Source organism: Cygnus olor, chromosome 2, assembly GCF_009769625.2.
Source record: "Cygnus olor isolate bCygOlo1 chromosome 2, bCygOlo1.pri.v2, whole genome shotgun sequence".
In the NCBI taxonomy this organism is placed as follows: Eukaryota; Metazoa; Chordata; class Aves; order Anseriformes; family Anatidae; genus Cygnus; species Cygnus olor.
In genome coordinates this window covers 86685030-86702012 of record NC_049170.1, presented here as the reverse complement: position 1 = coordinate 86702012, position 16983 = coordinate 86685030, and the positions used below count along the sequence as shown (strand labels likewise).

Genomic DNA, 16983 nt, shown 5'->3' with positions numbered 1-16983 from the left:
CTCAGACGGACTTTGAAAGAGGTTCACAAGAAAACTGTATCATTCAACTCATTTAAAATTTTTCAGAACACAAGGGAATATTTATATAATTATGAACAGAGAAATGGACTACACTAGTCAGACAGTTTTTCTCCCAATTTTTTAATGCAAGGATTTCATATAAAGATTTATTATTTGCTAATTGCAGTGAAGTCTGGAGACTGAAGAGGTAATACATACATACATACACACACATGCAACCCATACCTTAGCCACAGGCTTGGATTTGATCTTATTCAATTTTTGTTCTTGAAATGCAGAGACTTTCCTCCCTCCAAAAGACCAACCACCATATCTGTTAATAGACAATAAGGTAATAGCATGCCTTAAGCTCTGCCTTCCTTAGCAATCTTTTCTTGCAATGATAAAGTGGAAATATCTATATTAACACTATATTTTTCAACTGAACTCACTGCATGGCAAGAAGAGCCAGTGTATACCTGGAAGCAATTGTCATGCAGCTGCTGGAGGAAGCTCTGAGAAGTCACCATGGAGGGGACTCCACGTTACCTTAGCCTGGCCGTACACCTTAATAACATCCAATAAAGGCAACTGCCCCTTACACACCCAGTAACACAGACGTGATTTGGATTAAGAAGTACTGTGGTTTTTTTGTTTGTTTGTTTGTTTTATATACATAAGGGATAAACCACACAGACATTTTAGGGTTACCTTGCTTTGTTGGAAGACCTCACTAAATATTCTTCCACAAGGAACCCTGAAAGATTATACAGAATATGTCCTTTCTTATTCTTCACATAGAGAACAGAGGTGTTGAAACTCGGACACATCTGGAAAAAAGTATAACGTAAAATATTTAATACATAAAATAAGTACAGGGCTCCTTAAAAATCAGTGGCACTACATTTAGCCATTTTTTTAAAATTTGCACATAGTTTTTACAGCATTGCTTGTCAACTGGATTTGCCTCTTTCAGCTTTGATAACTTTTCAATAAATTATGTGTGGTTTTATGTTTATAAGGCATCTCAAATAATTGTAGCTGTTATCTACACATGAGAACCACCTTTGATATCTCTTGCAACCCTGTAAGTCATTTTTGAAAACATCAAAACTTAAAAATAAGTTTAGAAAGTTGTATAGCAATGAAAAAGGCAATGAGACTTCTATTCAATTCTTGTTCCTGAAAAGAAACAAAAAGAGGCACTACATGAATCTGGATGAAAACAAAATTTTTATTTGTGCAATATGCTTCTAAAAGTTTCACTGAGGGACTGCAGTAGAGAAAAAGGGAAGATGTTTTCTAGCAATTCAGTGGGACATTCTCACAACCAAAGAAAAAGAGACAGGTATTATGATAAGATACCTGGGAAACCTCATTAAGTATATAATGCATAAAACCTGAAAATTTGTAATGCTCATTTGACATCTCAACCATCCACAAGCTAAAATTCACTCTTTAGTGAAGACATTCTGATTTACCATAGCTCACAAATAAAATTTTTGTCCCCATTGTCAAGTGACTTCTCTCCTTTGAACTTCCACAGTTAATGGGGCCTCTCCCTGAGCTTGAGTTTCAATTGCCACTTTATTTAAGCTTCTTGTATTCTAGGTATCTTTCTATAGTATTAGAAGAAAACTTGTTCCTTGCCCAGAAAAAAAAAATAGTTCCCCCTTCCACAAAACTATATTGCTATATTTCAGATGCAACTCTTACTGTAAATAACTTGTCTCTTTCATAAAGATATAAATAGTTGATGCAATAGTCCCATCCAGGCAAATAAATTAGACGGTTCAGACTCAGTTTCATATTCCCGGTTATTATTCAACCTAAGAATAAGTCAGCTGGAAAACTCACCAGTCAAGGAGGTCAGAAATTCATTATATTTTTCAAAATCCGTTCTTTCCTGAAGAGCTGTTTTATTTTCAGATATACAGTCCAATGCACAAATAAACTCTTAACAATTACATCTTAGTCAGATGTAGATTCCCTGGTAGCTTGACCTTCCCTTTGGGAGTAGGTAGTCTACCACGTAATCAAGTTTTATCCTTGTTTTATCTGACTATTTTTTAAGCAATGTCCTATATCAGGTTTAAAGTTCCATCTGCTGGAAATAGTTCAGCTGTCTTTGATTCCTTTTACTTCAGGTCAACCTATAGCCTTCTCTAGTATGTATATATACATGCACACACACACACACACACACACATAGATATGCAACAAAAGCATGCATGCAACCTCTTTCCCTGAAGACTTCAAAAGATGTAGGCCAAACATTAAATGAAACAAAGAAATATCTCATCAGAAAAAAGCCAGTGCTCTGAGGGTTTACTTCCTCATCTCTTTCTCTACCTCTTCAAAAAGAATAGTCAAAGTATTATATAACACACACACACACCATTTTTACATAAATACTTGCACACACTTATACATGGACATACCTCCTGTTCAGACACACATCCACATGAATCCTGGGGTGAAGAAGATTCCATCTGCCAACATGAATTATTTTTTCTAATGGGAATAAACATAATGATAGACACAGCCATTATGAGAAAGAAGTACATGACTCTACAGAAGAAATCCACAGAGTAACAAGTATATCTGTAATCTTGAGCAAGTTCTTAGTATTTTGTCACAGTGGCAGCTGTGTCTGAAGGTATATCAATTTTGCTCATTTGAATCAAGGTGGATTCACAACAAATATTTACGTGAGTAAACCAACAGATGAGCTACATGCTTTGTGTTTTCATCAGTAAGTTAACTAAAGCGTGGTAGCCATTTTGTACTCCTGACTTTGGACACCTGGAATTTTTCCTACCATTGTAATTATTGTCTAACCTACATTCATATGGACAACAGACTTGATCAAAATCCTCCTGAAATAAATGGGAAAGCTGTCGCTAAATTCTAAGGGATTAGAATCAGACCTTTAACAGTGAAGCCTACTTACATATTCTACCTAGATACTAGCTCCTCCATCAAAGAGGATTTTACATTAACCTCACACTGCCAATAAAAGCCTAAGACAGTCCACACTACATAGCAAAATATATTTAATTTACCACTTCTTTACAACATTTGTTTTTATGTACTATTTTACCTTTTTTTTTTTTTTTTTTTAGGTATCAGCAAAATTTGTTCCTAATCGCAACTTTAGGCTAATTAATTTTTACTGTTACACTTCATGGAAAATATGTTAGATTTATTGATTTCTTCACTACTGTCATAGTCTCCATTTCAAATTAGCAGCAAGTGTTAAATCAGTATAAAGCATTTTGAATTAGTTACATTATACAGTTACCCTTGCTTAGAATGCATGCATGTGTGGTCCCAGTCAAAGAAATATCTCAGTAGAATCTGAGAAAGGTTTCCTAGGTTATCATCTTCAGTGCTGTTCAAAGTGGGCCACGGCATCGGAGGGTGGAAAGGGGAAAGAAACACAAACATGTTACAATGTCTAGTTCTATTAACTTTAAGCCTCATGATTCTACATGTTTATCAAGAAATTTAAGAACTATCAAATCCATGCATAGGAAACATACCAAAACAACAAAATGATCTCATTTCATAAACTGCTTGTGAACATGTAAAGAAACCTCAATACAAACATGCATTCCTAGCAGCACATTTTAGGTAATCTATGTTTCATTTATAAATTCAAACATCATCACATTATCTTTATGAAGGTATCTGGATATTTGTCCAGTAGATAAAACAATCTGTGTGATATGCACTTAATACAGAATAATTCAGAGATGACATATAGGTACTGTAGATAAAAAACTATAATATGAAATAGTCTAGTTGGTTTCAAAGCTTAAAAAAAAATAGAAAGTGGAGGTTCATTTAGAAGGGCACCAAGCTTTCTTAGTGCTCTATGGCACTGTCAAAGATGAGAAATTTTGAGAAAATTACTTCAGACCTAATCAACTAAATAAGTTGAAGCATGCAAATGCTTGTTTAAATGCACTTAGTCATTTACATATAAATGGTCATGACTTGTATTGAAACAGATTGCCCAATCCAAACTGCTCCAAAATCTTTGTCCTTTTCTCCAGCAAATCCTTTGCACAATGTTTTTCCATTTTTATGTCCCCCTCATAATAATCTATTAAAATGTGCTAAACAACTGGAACATAAAAATAAAAAATAAAAAAAGTAACCTATTACAAGAAATATTCATTAAAATATGAGAACTCAAGGTTAAAGATCCCAGAACCCACGATACTGATGAAGATTGATGAGCCCCTTACCTAAAGAAGGATTCTGCATTCTTGTAAAGTCTTGGTGTCAGCTTGAGAGAAGGATAAGCAATAGCCAGCGGCTTCACGCTAAACAAGGCCATTGCCAGTGCAACAAAGACGATGGGCAGCAGCATGTTTGACAGACTTCCTCTCCAGTCTCGCCTGGCGTGGTGAAACCTCTTCATCAGAATGGCAACTATTTGTGCAAGAACAAGACTGGCTCCACACACACATGAGGCCCCTGTAAGTGAGATATCTGTGTGACAAAACCAAAACAAAACAAACTTCTGACAAACAAGGCAAATCAAATTAACCTTGCTTATATTACATTTTCAAATATAGAACACAATGGCCTTTTTGACAGAAAAGCAAAACTATACAAATTTAGTATTCTCCTGGATGAAGCAGTACGAACCTCTCCCCACACACCATTAAAAAATAATTAGCTCTGCCTACAAAGGGAAAACAGATCTTCAGCCGAGGTATCTTTGTAGCTCCCTGTACGCAGCTAAAGGAGTACTGAATACCTATTGCCCAGAGGTCTTTGTACTGGCACAACTATTTCTTGTGCATTGCCACTTTTGCCCCTAGACAAATGACTGACAAACATGGCCTGTATTAGCACCAAGTTTGTGATCCACTCTGACTGAAATCAGCGGCAACTTTTCCACAGGATTTCAACATGACATCTTCAGAGTATGTAACAGAGAATCATAGAAGCGAGAGAGGTGGATTCTTGTAAAAACATTCCCTTCATTCTTGTGCCCATAGAGGACTGCTAACAGTTATTAATGTGCTCGTCAAAGCAATTTTCATAATCCCAGCTCATGGGCTGTCCCTCATATTCCCATGGGAGTGTTTCTGCAGCTTATTAACATCTCACCAAACACACATTTTTCTGATATGCTCTACCCGAATTTCATTTTGTTGCTCTTTGTTAAACACTTTTGAGAATCACCAATCCCTTTGCCTCCATTTTAGATCCCAATGACTTTTAGGTATGTGCAGGCTATTACCAGCATCTCCTGTGGCCTTGCCAAACTGAACATACCTCCAGCCTCTTTTCCTCCTTAGAGTATAGCAGTCTCCCGTAGATTTATTACCACAGGTATTTGCACTGTAGCAAGACTAAAGAGACTGTTTATCATAGTGCTCAAAGACATACCATATTTTACGATCCCTTGTGATTTGTCTCTTACTGCCTTCTATGTACTGAGACAACTATAAACAGCATTTCCAAGTTACATTTTAACAACTGCTTGTATGAGAGCCTTCACATAACTTCAAATTAACTGCCCTTCACTTTGCACTGCTTCTTCTGGTTTACTAGAATTTTAATCCCAGAAGACAGAGCTGTGGGATAAAAGAGGGGAGGAGATGGCAGAAAAGACAAGTTGAATTCCCAACAGAGTAGCCATTGAACAATGCAGCTCAAATTCTGTGCTCTGTAACAACCAGTACGTGGACTGTAAACTTACGATTTCTTATATTAAAAATTACATGTGCTTTTTATGGAAGATTTTAATTAGTCATCAAGTAGACATGTTATGTGAAATGGCAGCTTCTAGGGTTTGGGCGTACAGAAGAGGAGGAAGTCAAGTGTGACTTCATGGTGACATGGGATACCTTGTGAACTTCCCAACACAAAGACTTCTGGAAAAGATAAAGATCACATCCACCTTCAAGATAAGCAAAAAGGAGGATCCTGGTAAATAAATGCTGGTCAGCCTCAGTCTCTGGGATGGTTACAGATGAAATCTCCCAGGAACTCACACCCAAGATATGAAAAACAAGGTGCTTGGGAATAGCCAGCAAGGCTTTACCAAGGTCAAATCCTGCCTGGCCCAACTGAGAGCTGTGAAGACAGGACCTGTTTGGTGAACGAGGGATGATCAATGGACGATGTTTCCCTTGACTGAACACAGCCTGTGACATGGCCTCCCACAGCATCCTTAGAACAAATAGGGTGAGTAAGACTACAACGATGACTGACCATACTGTTCTGCGCCACACTATGGGCTAGAGTAGCAGTACTGGGTCCAGCCAAGGAACAGTTGGTTACTGATGCTGTCCATCAGAGCCAATGGTGGGGAAAACACTGGCTGACAGTTCTGGTTAGCACATGCATGTGCACACAGCCACACCGGGTGGGGGCCTGCACTGTTTGGAGGTGACTGTGGTGCTCGGCACTGGGATGAAGGACACCTTCCAGCAGGATTGGTGGGCAGAGTCAGTTCAGCAGCAGCACCCAGGGGCCCTAGTAGCACCAGGGAAAAGGGTCACTTTTCAGGGAATAGACAAAGAAGAAACAAGCAAAAGATGGAGCACAGGAAACTATGACTCAATAAATATATGAGGAAAAAAATTGCTGTCATGGAGACCAACACATCTCAAAATCAGGACAAGACCCTGAATAACCTGTTCTAACTTGACCTGCCTTGAGTAGGTGGTTGGACAAGATAATCCCCCAAATGTTTCTTCAGACCTTAATAGCTCCTGTTTCATTCAGATTTCAATTACTTCTAAGTAATTAATTTTGCTTTTATTACTGAAAAATAAAACAGTATTTATTCTTTTAATTCTGCAACTGAATGGCTTTTTGTTGGTTTTTTTTTGTTTGTTTGCTGTTTTTTTTTTCCTACAGATTCCCATAGAATAGAAATTCTGTCTGTAAGCAGTTCTAATCACAGATGTATCTTACTAATTTGACAGCTGGTAGAAATAGGAGTTAGGATTTTGGTCCATTATGGAGAAAAAAGCAACAAAATTCAGATCCTGGTCCAGTATTGAAGTGCCCCAATCAAGAACAGTTACATTTGGGGTTTGGAATTTGGCTTTTCTCTAATTTAGGTAGTAGCAGAAGACAATCTTAGTAAAAGAAGAAATTCTTTTTTAAGCAAACTTCTTATGAATGTATCAAGCTTTTTGAATTATTATAGTGAGATTTTCAACAGTTGACTCAACACAGAAATTGAGACACTTGGAAGCAGAACAATTTGCAAGGGATGGGTGTTTTTAGAATAAATGAGATCCTGTAAGCTTTTCCAGCTGAGCATCCCTGAAATTGTAAAATATACTCTCTCTCATTTATCAAAGCAATGAAATGCCGGAAAAGGACAGAGAAGCAGCATAGAATTGAAATATCTGCCATAGTCCCAGACCTGTTCACAGATTATAAGCTTGAAATGTGAGTGAAAAATGCTTCAAAATATTTGCCCCTTTGAATCTCTGAAAGAGGACTATGACAATTACTTTATGGGGGCAGAAAGGGAAAACAGTTATCATTCATGTTATTTCTTGGCAAATAGAACAGAGAGAAATGATAACAAATTAATTCAGATTGCAATAGGAAGAGAAACTGTCGCCCTGAATCAAAACAATGGTTCATTTTGTCCAACATCCTGACTTTTACTCAGTATTTCTAAACCTGGCCAGCCAAGATATATCACAAGAAGATACATTATATTAAAAGTATTTATTTGCCTTAGGCATTTTTTTTCCTTTTTAAAATTATTGTCTCTTCTAAGAAAGTATGTATTTATTATTTCAATTTATCCACAAGGAAGGTGTCAAATGTCTTTCTGAATCAAATTTCAATCTTTGTGACCTTAAATTCTGTCATTCCACTGTGTTTCAAGTTAAAAAAACAAAACAAAACAAAAACCACCTTGTTCATCTGTTTTGAATTTATTCTGTTTGATGGAACTGGATATGCTCCTAAATCTTGCTCTGGGGAGATAGATTACAGAAGTTCCCAATCTATCTTCTGCATAAACAATCTCAAGCTCTCAGTATCCTCGTATAAAAATCTTTATAGTCCTAATCAACCTCCACCACTTGCCTCAAGTCCCCTTATATTACTGCTGTATCAGTCTTGAGACATACTGTGTTCAGCACGGCTGCCTATCACAAGTGGAAGCACTACTGATTTATACAATAGCATTATGCATTCTTATACTGATCACTTGTGTTTTCTAGGCATTGTACAATTTTGTTTGGCTGTAGACATGCAGTACCCAATATAACTTTTGAGATTCCTTAGGTATTAAATCACTTGGAAAAAGAAAAACTTGAATAGGATTTATACATACACCTGACATTTAACCTTTCACGTTCAATAATCCTATATGCAGTATCTACTTTACTTTTCTTTTAACTAGAACCTACAAAATTATGCTTTGCTTTATAAAGCGTGTAAGTAATTTACCATCATAAATGAAGCACATATTTATGGGAACAATTTCTGATTACAGCTGGTAATCATACAGTCTAGAAGACTAGAACAAGACCAGCTGACCTCTCTGTTATGAAGTCAATTTTTATGCAGAAAGCTTATGGAAATATTCTCATTAATAATTTAGATCACAAAATTAAAAATCTGACCCAAATGTTAGAAGCTGTCTTTCTTGACTTATGATTGCAATTAAATGCAAGAAGTGCAATTATGTTCACAATTAAGTTGTACTTCCCAACCATCCGGACTCTCCTTTATATTTTGGAAAAGATTCTTGGTGTTTTCCAATTCTTGTAATTAATAGCAGGGAAACAGAACAAGTCCTAAAATTTCAGAACAAAGATTCTGAAAATCCTTATCTATAGACTGCTCTACAGTTAGTGGTAGAACCAAAAATTAAAAATTCAACTTCATGTTCTGGGCCCTGGACTTCAGAATGAGTCTCAGTGGGCCTGAATATCATTAAGACAGAATAACTGAGATCTAGGTAACTATAGAGCTCATCAGTAAAATTAACATATTTTGAAGCTAAAGCACAGTTTTCCGTCACTAAACAATCTTGTAAGGAATCCCCTTCACAACTCAAATCTCCCAAGTCTCTTCAAGCCAGACGGTTGACTGATCAGAGAATTTCCTTCCTTTATCAAACACATTCTTATTGCTTAAGATGCCATCACTTAAGATGTGTAGGGCACTAAGAGAACAGCATGAAGTACACAATTGATTTGTGATGGAAATCCAAGAAAGAACCAACATAATCAGAAAAACATATTAAAAAACATATTGAATACTTTCACCTGCCTCCCCCTCCCGCCCCCCCATCCCCAATCCAAACCCACAACCTAAAAAACCATCCTCAGAAAAGGACAGACAGCAGATGGCAGACTTGTAACCTCTTTAAGCCCCTCGTTTTTGCATTCTGCAGAGAAATGAGCATGAACAAAAAGCTCATCTGTAGCCAAGATTAGGAAAGGAATAGGGTAAACCTCATTCAAACTACCTAATTCTCTATTTAGAAGAAATGAATATTCGTGCCAGGCCTACCCACAGCAACCTGTAAGGGACTGGAGAACTAGTTACGCACCATTACATTTAAATGTCAAAGAGATGGGAGTACCAGAGGAAATGTATCTGTCCTTCACTGTCTTAAAGAATCATAGAATGATTAGGAAAGGAAAGATACAGCCATAGAATCACAGATTCATAGAATGGTTTGGGCCCCAGCTTTCCTGTAGGCTCGTTTTATGTACCAAAAGGCTGCTATAAGGTCTCCCTGGAGCCTTCTCTTCTCCAGGCTGAACATCCTCAGCTCTCTCAGCCTTTCTTCATCAGAGAGGTGCTCCAGTTCTCTGATCGTCGTGATCGGAGGCCCTCCTCTGGATTCTTTCCAACAGGTCCATGTCCTTCTTGTGCTGGGGGCCTCAGAGCTGAACACAGTACTCCAGGTGGGGTTGCACAAGAGCAGAGAAGAAGGGGAGAGAAGAATCACCTCTCTCAACCTGCTGGCCATGCTTCTTTTGATGCAGTCCAGGATATGTTTGGCTTTCAGGCCAATGGCATTCTGGGATGTATCAGAAAGGGTGTGCTTGGTAGGTCAAGAGAAGTTCTCCTCTCCCTCTACTCTGCCCTGGTGAGACCACATCTAGAATATTGCATCCAATCAGGGCCCCTCAGTTCAAGAAGGACAGGGAACTGCTTGAGAGAGTCCAGTGCAGAGCCACGAGGATGATTAAGGGAGTGGAGCACCTCCCTTATGAGGAAAGGCTGAGGGAGCTGAGTCTCTTTAGCTTGGAGAAGAGGAGACTGAAGGGTGACCTTATTAATGTCTATAAATATGTAAAGGGTGAGTGTCAGGAGGACGGAGCCAGGTTCTTCTCGGTGACATCCAATGATAGGACAAGGGACAATGGGTGCAAGCTGGAACGTAGGAGGTTCTGCTTAAACATGAGACTAAACTTTTTTATGGTGAGGGTGACAGAGCACTGGAACAGGCTGCCTGGGGGAGTTGTGGAGTCTCCTCTGGAGACATTCAAAACACACCCGGACACGTTCCTGTGTGACATGATTTAGGTGTTCCTGCTCCGGCAGGAGGATTGGACTAGATGATCTTTCAAGGTCCCTTCCAATCCCTAACATTCTGTGATTCTGTGATTGCCAGCTCACGATGAACTTCTCATCCATCAACAACCCCAGGTCCTTATTCTCAGGGCTTGTCTCAGTCCATTCTCTGCCCAGCCTATATTTGTGCTTGAGATTGCCTCGGCCCAGGTTAAGGACCTTGCACTTGGCCTTGTTGAACCTCATGAGGTTCGCACAGGCCTACCTCTCAAGCCTGTCCAGGTCCCTCTGGATGACACCCCTTCCCTCCAGTGTGTTGACCATACCACACAGCTTGGTGTCATCTGCAAACTTGCTGAGAGTGCACTCAGTCTCACTGTCCATGTCACCAACAAAGATGTCAAACAGCACAGGTCCCAGTATTGACCCCTGATGAACACCACGCATTACTGATCTCCACTTGGACATTGAGCCATTGACTACAACATTTTGAGTATGACCATCCAGCCACTTCCTTATCCACAGAGTCCGTCCATAAAATCCATGTCTCTCCAATTTAGAAACAAGAATATCATGGGGGATAGTATCTAATGTTGCTCTTCCCCTATTCACCAATGCTGTAATCCCACTGTAGAAGGCCACCAAATTTGCCAGGCATGATCTGCCCTTAGTGAAGCCATTTTGTAGGTCACTAATCACCTCCTTATTTTCCGTGTGCCTTAGCACAGTCTCCAGGAGGAATATAAAGTGCTTTTTAGAAGAAGTGAAAGTGTAACACAAGGAGGAGTTAGAGGACAATAAATCTAAGCTCTGTGGTGTTTGTTGTTGTTATAGTTGGGGTTGTTTTGTTGTTGTTTTTTTTACCGTTTCTTGCTGACTTTTTTATTTTTAAACAAGCTATAGACAGAGGTGAATCCAAGCAACAACATTTGATCCTGGACATCACTGTTTGCATCTGGGATTTTCATTCAGATTTGTTGCAAATAGAAAACACATTGTACAGACTCACATAAGGCACATAATTAAATGGCAATAGAAAATACATTGCTAATATCCACTAGGGAAAAGGAAAGAAACAAAAGAGGTATAGTGGGTTTTGTCCCCTCCCTTCACTTTTTTTTTTTTATTTTAGTCTTTCACAAAGCACTATCATTATCTGAAAAATATGCAGTGCAAGACAATACATGCCAAAATGTTAGTTTTTTGGATACTAACTGAATTACCATTATCTAGATTATCAACAGCTCCTTAAATTGATATACTGCCATTGCTGACACAGGTCAATCTATTAGAGGTGAAACTATGCAGTCACAGCTTCGACACTACAGGCATCTCTACAGCATGTGAGCACCCCAGAAAGATTAATTCCCACTGCCTCACCTCTTCAACATTTTACAGATTACTAAGTGAACTTTGAAGAGAGTCCATCTGAATCCACCTCCTCCTACAGCAGTCCAGCATCAGTGAGTCCATTTCAATTTTCATTTATTCCTTCTTCTACCAAATAACATGGTATGTAGTTACTATACAAGCATGAGCAAGAAAAACTGATAGAAGCCAAGACGTGAAGTCAACAGAGTTGGGAAACATTCATCCCATCTTTAGACTTGAGTGATTCAGAGCACATGACAGCTGAAGTTCCCTACTTAACCACTGAAATGAAGCAAATTGGAGCACATTAAGAAAGAACAGAAGGCACACTGTTACATGAAAATGATTCACAAAAGAAAGAAGCAAAGACAACCTAAATGAAATCAACAATGGAAGAATTTTAGAAGCTGCACACCTTTCCTATCATAATATAAAAGATATGAAATGTTTTATAATGTTATAAACTTGCAAATATCTACAAAATCATCCTAACAGGAGATTCCTAGTGTAAATAAGAATCCAACTCGATGTTTTCATATTCTTTCCAGGCATGCTGGAGCCTCATCCACATCCAGAACATCATCCTTTAATTTCATCTCTTTTATCAAGAACTTGTGCTTTTTCAACCTTAGAACATACTATTGCCTGCATTACATAGACACATAGCTGAGCACCATTAAATGTAATATAAATATTTCTTAGCAATTATACAAATTGGTTACAAACTAAACATAAGATTGAAATTTTCCCCTCCTTTACATCTTCAGACATTTATGACAATTTATAGTATGCATGTTATACTTCTGTTATAAAAAGTATTAATTAAGGTATCTGTAATGCCCAAACAAGATACAAAGAAGGTAAGCCAGCCTCTTAAATTCACATATAACAGATACTGAAATATACTTAGCATTTTCTGATGGTCTTCACTATCTTACTTTCTATTTAATGCAAGAATACCCTGCCTCATACCACTGCAAAAATCCATTAAGCTTTCTCATCACTCATACCAAAATAACAGACATAGTATAAAAGTATACCTCACGAAGTATAAATGTCACACCATGCAACAACACCTCATGTGTGGTAATAGATAAGAGTTTTAGAACAGATGTGTATCGCACTCACCATGTGTTTTAAGGGAAAACGTGGGGAAGCAAGAGTCCAATTGACATTTAGCTGGTAAATGTGGTAGCTAAAAAGTCAGTAAACTGAGTTCTCTGCTTTTAATTTATGGACCTGATTTATAAATCTTACCTTCCCAACCTATACACCTGTTTTATCTACTCATTGCATTCAGCCTTAAAAGTAGGCTGCAAGCTGTCACAGGAAGTGAGAATCTGCTTTTTATTACTATTAGTCCACAGGGTGTCTGGAACAACAGAACTTGACTTTAGATTGGGTTTCCAAGGTACCACTGCTAGTAAAATCAACCATAACAGCCACCACAAAAGCTAGGAAAAAACCACCCTAGTTTCTGCTGAAGTGTTAGCTGATGTCAAAATACCACTTGTTATTTTTGCTAGTACCAAAATGGATAAGCATGTACCCATAAAAGAAACTCATCTGAGCATATAGTCATTTTGGATTGTAACACTTCGTGAGTGGTAAAAGCACCTACTTCAATTATTAAATAGATTTTGTGTAGAATAATTTTATAGTACAAAATACTTGATTTCTTCCTCTTTTCCAATCAGAAGCATGCAACTGTTTCAAGAGCGTAAAGAAATGGTAAACAATGGTGCTGCCTACCTACCTATCATCTTGCAAACCCCAAAGAGAATCAAAAACGGGTTATTGCATATAGAACCAAGGGCCATCTAAACTAGTCTGGTCTTGATGGAGAACACAGTGCTGAATGCACTGCTCCCACCATTCACTTTTTGAGATAATTTCCTTTTCATTTTAGAAGCTGTATTGGGTTAATGCAGCAAGGGTTTTGTTGGTTTGTGTTTGTTTGTTTGTTTTTTTTTCCGTTTTCTTTTTTTTTTTTTTTTTCGGGGCCGGGGGGGGAGGAGTGCAGGAGCAGCCTCTGTGAGAAGAATCCAGCAGCTGCCCCATGTTAGATAAGGGCCAGTTTCAGCCGGCTCTAGAGGGACCCGCTGCTGGCCAGAGGCGAGCCAATAAACAATGTTGTTTGTGACTCTGTGAGAGCAGATTTAAGAAAGGGGAAAAAAAAACACGGCTGTGGAACAGCAGCTGGGAGAGAGGAGGGAGAATCAGCCCTGCAGTCTCAAGGTGAGTGCAGCAGGAGGGCAGGAGGTGCTCCAGGCACACAGCAGCAGTTCCTTTGCGGCCTGTGGAGAGGCCCCTGGTGGAGCGGGCTGTCCCCCTGCAGCCCGTGGGTCCCACATGGAGCAGATCTCCACGCTGCAGCCCATGGAGGAGCCCCCGGTGGAGCAGGTGGATGTGGCCTGGAGGAGGCTGCGGCCCATGGAGAGCCCCCACAGGAGCAGGCCCCGGGCCGGAGCTGCAGCCCGTGGAGAGAAGCCCACGCAGGAGCAGGGGGTCTGGGGGGAGCTGCCGCCCGTGGGGGACCCGTGCTGGAGCAGTTTGCTCCTGAGGGATGGACCCCGTGGTACGGAGCCACGTGGGAGCAGTGCTTGAAGACCTGCTGCCTGTGGGCAGCCCCCGCAGGCTCAGTTCGGGAAGGACGGCATCCCGTGGAAGGGACCCCACGTGGAGCAGGGGCGGAGTCTGACGGTGAAGGAGCAGCGGAGATGAAGTGTCAGGGACTGACTACAGCCTCCATTCCCCAGAGCCACTTCGGGAGAGGAGGTGGAAGAGGGTGGATGGAGGGAGGTTGCTTTTAGTTTGTTTTCTGTTTCTCACTTCTCTAGCTTATTAGTAATAGGCAATAAGTTTCTCTAATCTCCCTACACTGAGTCTGTTTTGCCCATGATGATAATGTTTGAGTGATCTTCACATCCTTATCTTAACCCTTGAGCCCTTTTCATCATATTTTCTCCCCCTTTCCCTTTGAGGAGGGGGAATAAGAGACCAGTTGTGGTGGAGTTCGGTTCTCCTACTGAGTGAAACCACCACAGAAGTGTAAATCAATACTCAGAAAGCTAAACTAAACCATCCAATCCCTGCCTCTAGACTAAGGTAATAACATTTCAAGATTGATTCCAATTTAAACAATAGGGCTACAACCTACAGTCATTCTGCTGTGCTTGGTGAAGAGTCACCAGCCCTGGGGGTATTCAAAAGATGGGTAGATGTGATGCTTAGGGACATAGTTTAGTGGTAGAATTCACAGTGCTATGTTAATGGTTAGATTGATAATCTTAGAGGTCTTTTTCAACCTAAATGAGTCTGTGACTCTACGATTCTATGATTTAGTGAAAGAGCAGAAGAAAAGCACAAGCTGAATGTTCTCTCTACCTCAGCATAAAACATTCAATTCAAGCTTTAATACTAAATATTAAATACAAAGTGTTTTCAAATTTGACAGATTAAATATAGCAAGGATAGAGGGAACCATATTTTTGAACCTGGTGTTTTCAAATACTTCACACTGGTAACTCGCTTCCTAGCAAGGGGTTGTTTAAGCTGTGGCTGTCCAGTTTTGTAGTGCAGATGAATTTTATTATGCAGCTGCTCAGTGTGCAGTTAGCGGCCTTTGTAGGCAAAACTTTGGAGTCAGTGTGTAAAGCACTCTGGAACAAGCCTCCTGGAATTGCTCAAAGAAAGCTGACAACAAATGGAGCAAACTTTTTAAGCAGGACCAGGATGTCACCTCAAAAGACAAGGGTGACACTTAGCCACTTTAACTTTTACAACTTAGGCAAGAACTAGCTTACTGTGAACAGAGTACTTGGTCTAATGTATTGCATCATCCATAATTAAGAATATCTTAGGTGCTATCTCTACTGGAGTTATTCTACTAACAATAAAATCATATCAGAATTTCTGCAGGGAAACAATTCCAAACTGAAGGATGACTGAGTTTTGCAATAGGCTTGTTTTATTCAGACCCACAGCTATAGCAAACAATTGAAAAATGTATTTGATGAATAGTCTCTGTCCTCAGGCATCCTGGTAACTCATAAATAGCGGTATTAAACTGCTACAGGGATCTTGATTAACAGAGCCAACTGTTTCTTTTTTTTTTCTAATGCCTCCAGTGAATACGGTAACCTGGACAAATTGCAAAACAGAGAGACAAACAGAAAAAAAAAAGTATGGATGGAAATTACCACCAATCACAGAAGTACAACACAAGGTTATATATTGTAAAGTTGCACTTATATATTTCAAATGAGGAATTAACTGGCAGCAGTACAATATACAAATCTTATCAAGTTGTCACCTTGTGACCTATATAAAGTTATTGCCTGAACAGTTAGCAAAAGGAAGTGCAGCCCTAAGTGCCGGCTGCTTGGCACGCTGACTGAATTTACTCTGGATATTTTTCCTGTAACTCCTAAACCAGTTTGTTGTTAGCTTTGATAAATAAAAATCTTGTCCTCCCGCAGAATCTAAAAACCATATATGCGATTATTGGTAATGCCCTCCCGTGAAAACAAGAAGCTAGCAATTACTCCTGTGGTTCTAGTGGTAACAGTATGAAACAGAAATCCAAATAAATCAAGAAATCTTAAATAATACTCCAGCTCAAAACTTTATCAGCAACCTCAGGAATGCAAAGACAATAATTTTCCCAACAAGGAAAATATCAGCACAACAACTGAAGTTAATCCAATGATTGTGTAATTAAATCATAAATGCTAAATTGAAGTACTAAAATGCCTTAGGAAAACCGACGTTATTAACAAAAAAAAAGGGGGGGGTTACCCTTCCTATATGTTATGTTCACTTTCTACACTCTTACTTGGTTAAGTACATCACAACAGAAATATTATTGGTTCCATCTAAACTATACAAAGTTTGTTTGCATGTGATGAATGATTTTTGAGGCACTTAGTGTGTTCTACAGGGAAAAAAAATGCAGCAAAAAAAACCCTTATGTTCCCATGGCATGAGCATTCTTTCAAAAACTTCTGCCTGCCAACATGGAAATTTAAGTTTAAAAGGCATTCTCAATATTTTTGAATGTTCAAAGATCAG

General features: G+C 39.1%; 1 protein-coding gene across 1 annotated transcript in view; it reads right to left on the bottom strand.

The window, feature by feature from the left end:
* ABCA13 (ATP binding cassette subfamily A member 13) overlaps positions 1-16983 on the bottom strand; it is a 181900-nt gene that overhangs the window by 67417 nt on the left and 97500 nt on the right. The window contains exons 38-42 of the mRNA XM_040547761.1: positions 4257-4503; positions 3305-3394; positions 2442-2514; positions 712-830; positions 247-334 (exon numbers count right to left, since the gene is read on the bottom strand). Coding sequence (XP_040403695.1) covers positions 247-334; positions 712-830; positions 2442-2514; positions 3305-3394; positions 4257-4503 — 617 coding nt within the window. The remainder of the gene's footprint in view (positions 1-246; positions 335-711; positions 831-2441; positions 2515-3304; positions 3395-4256; positions 4504-16983) is intronic.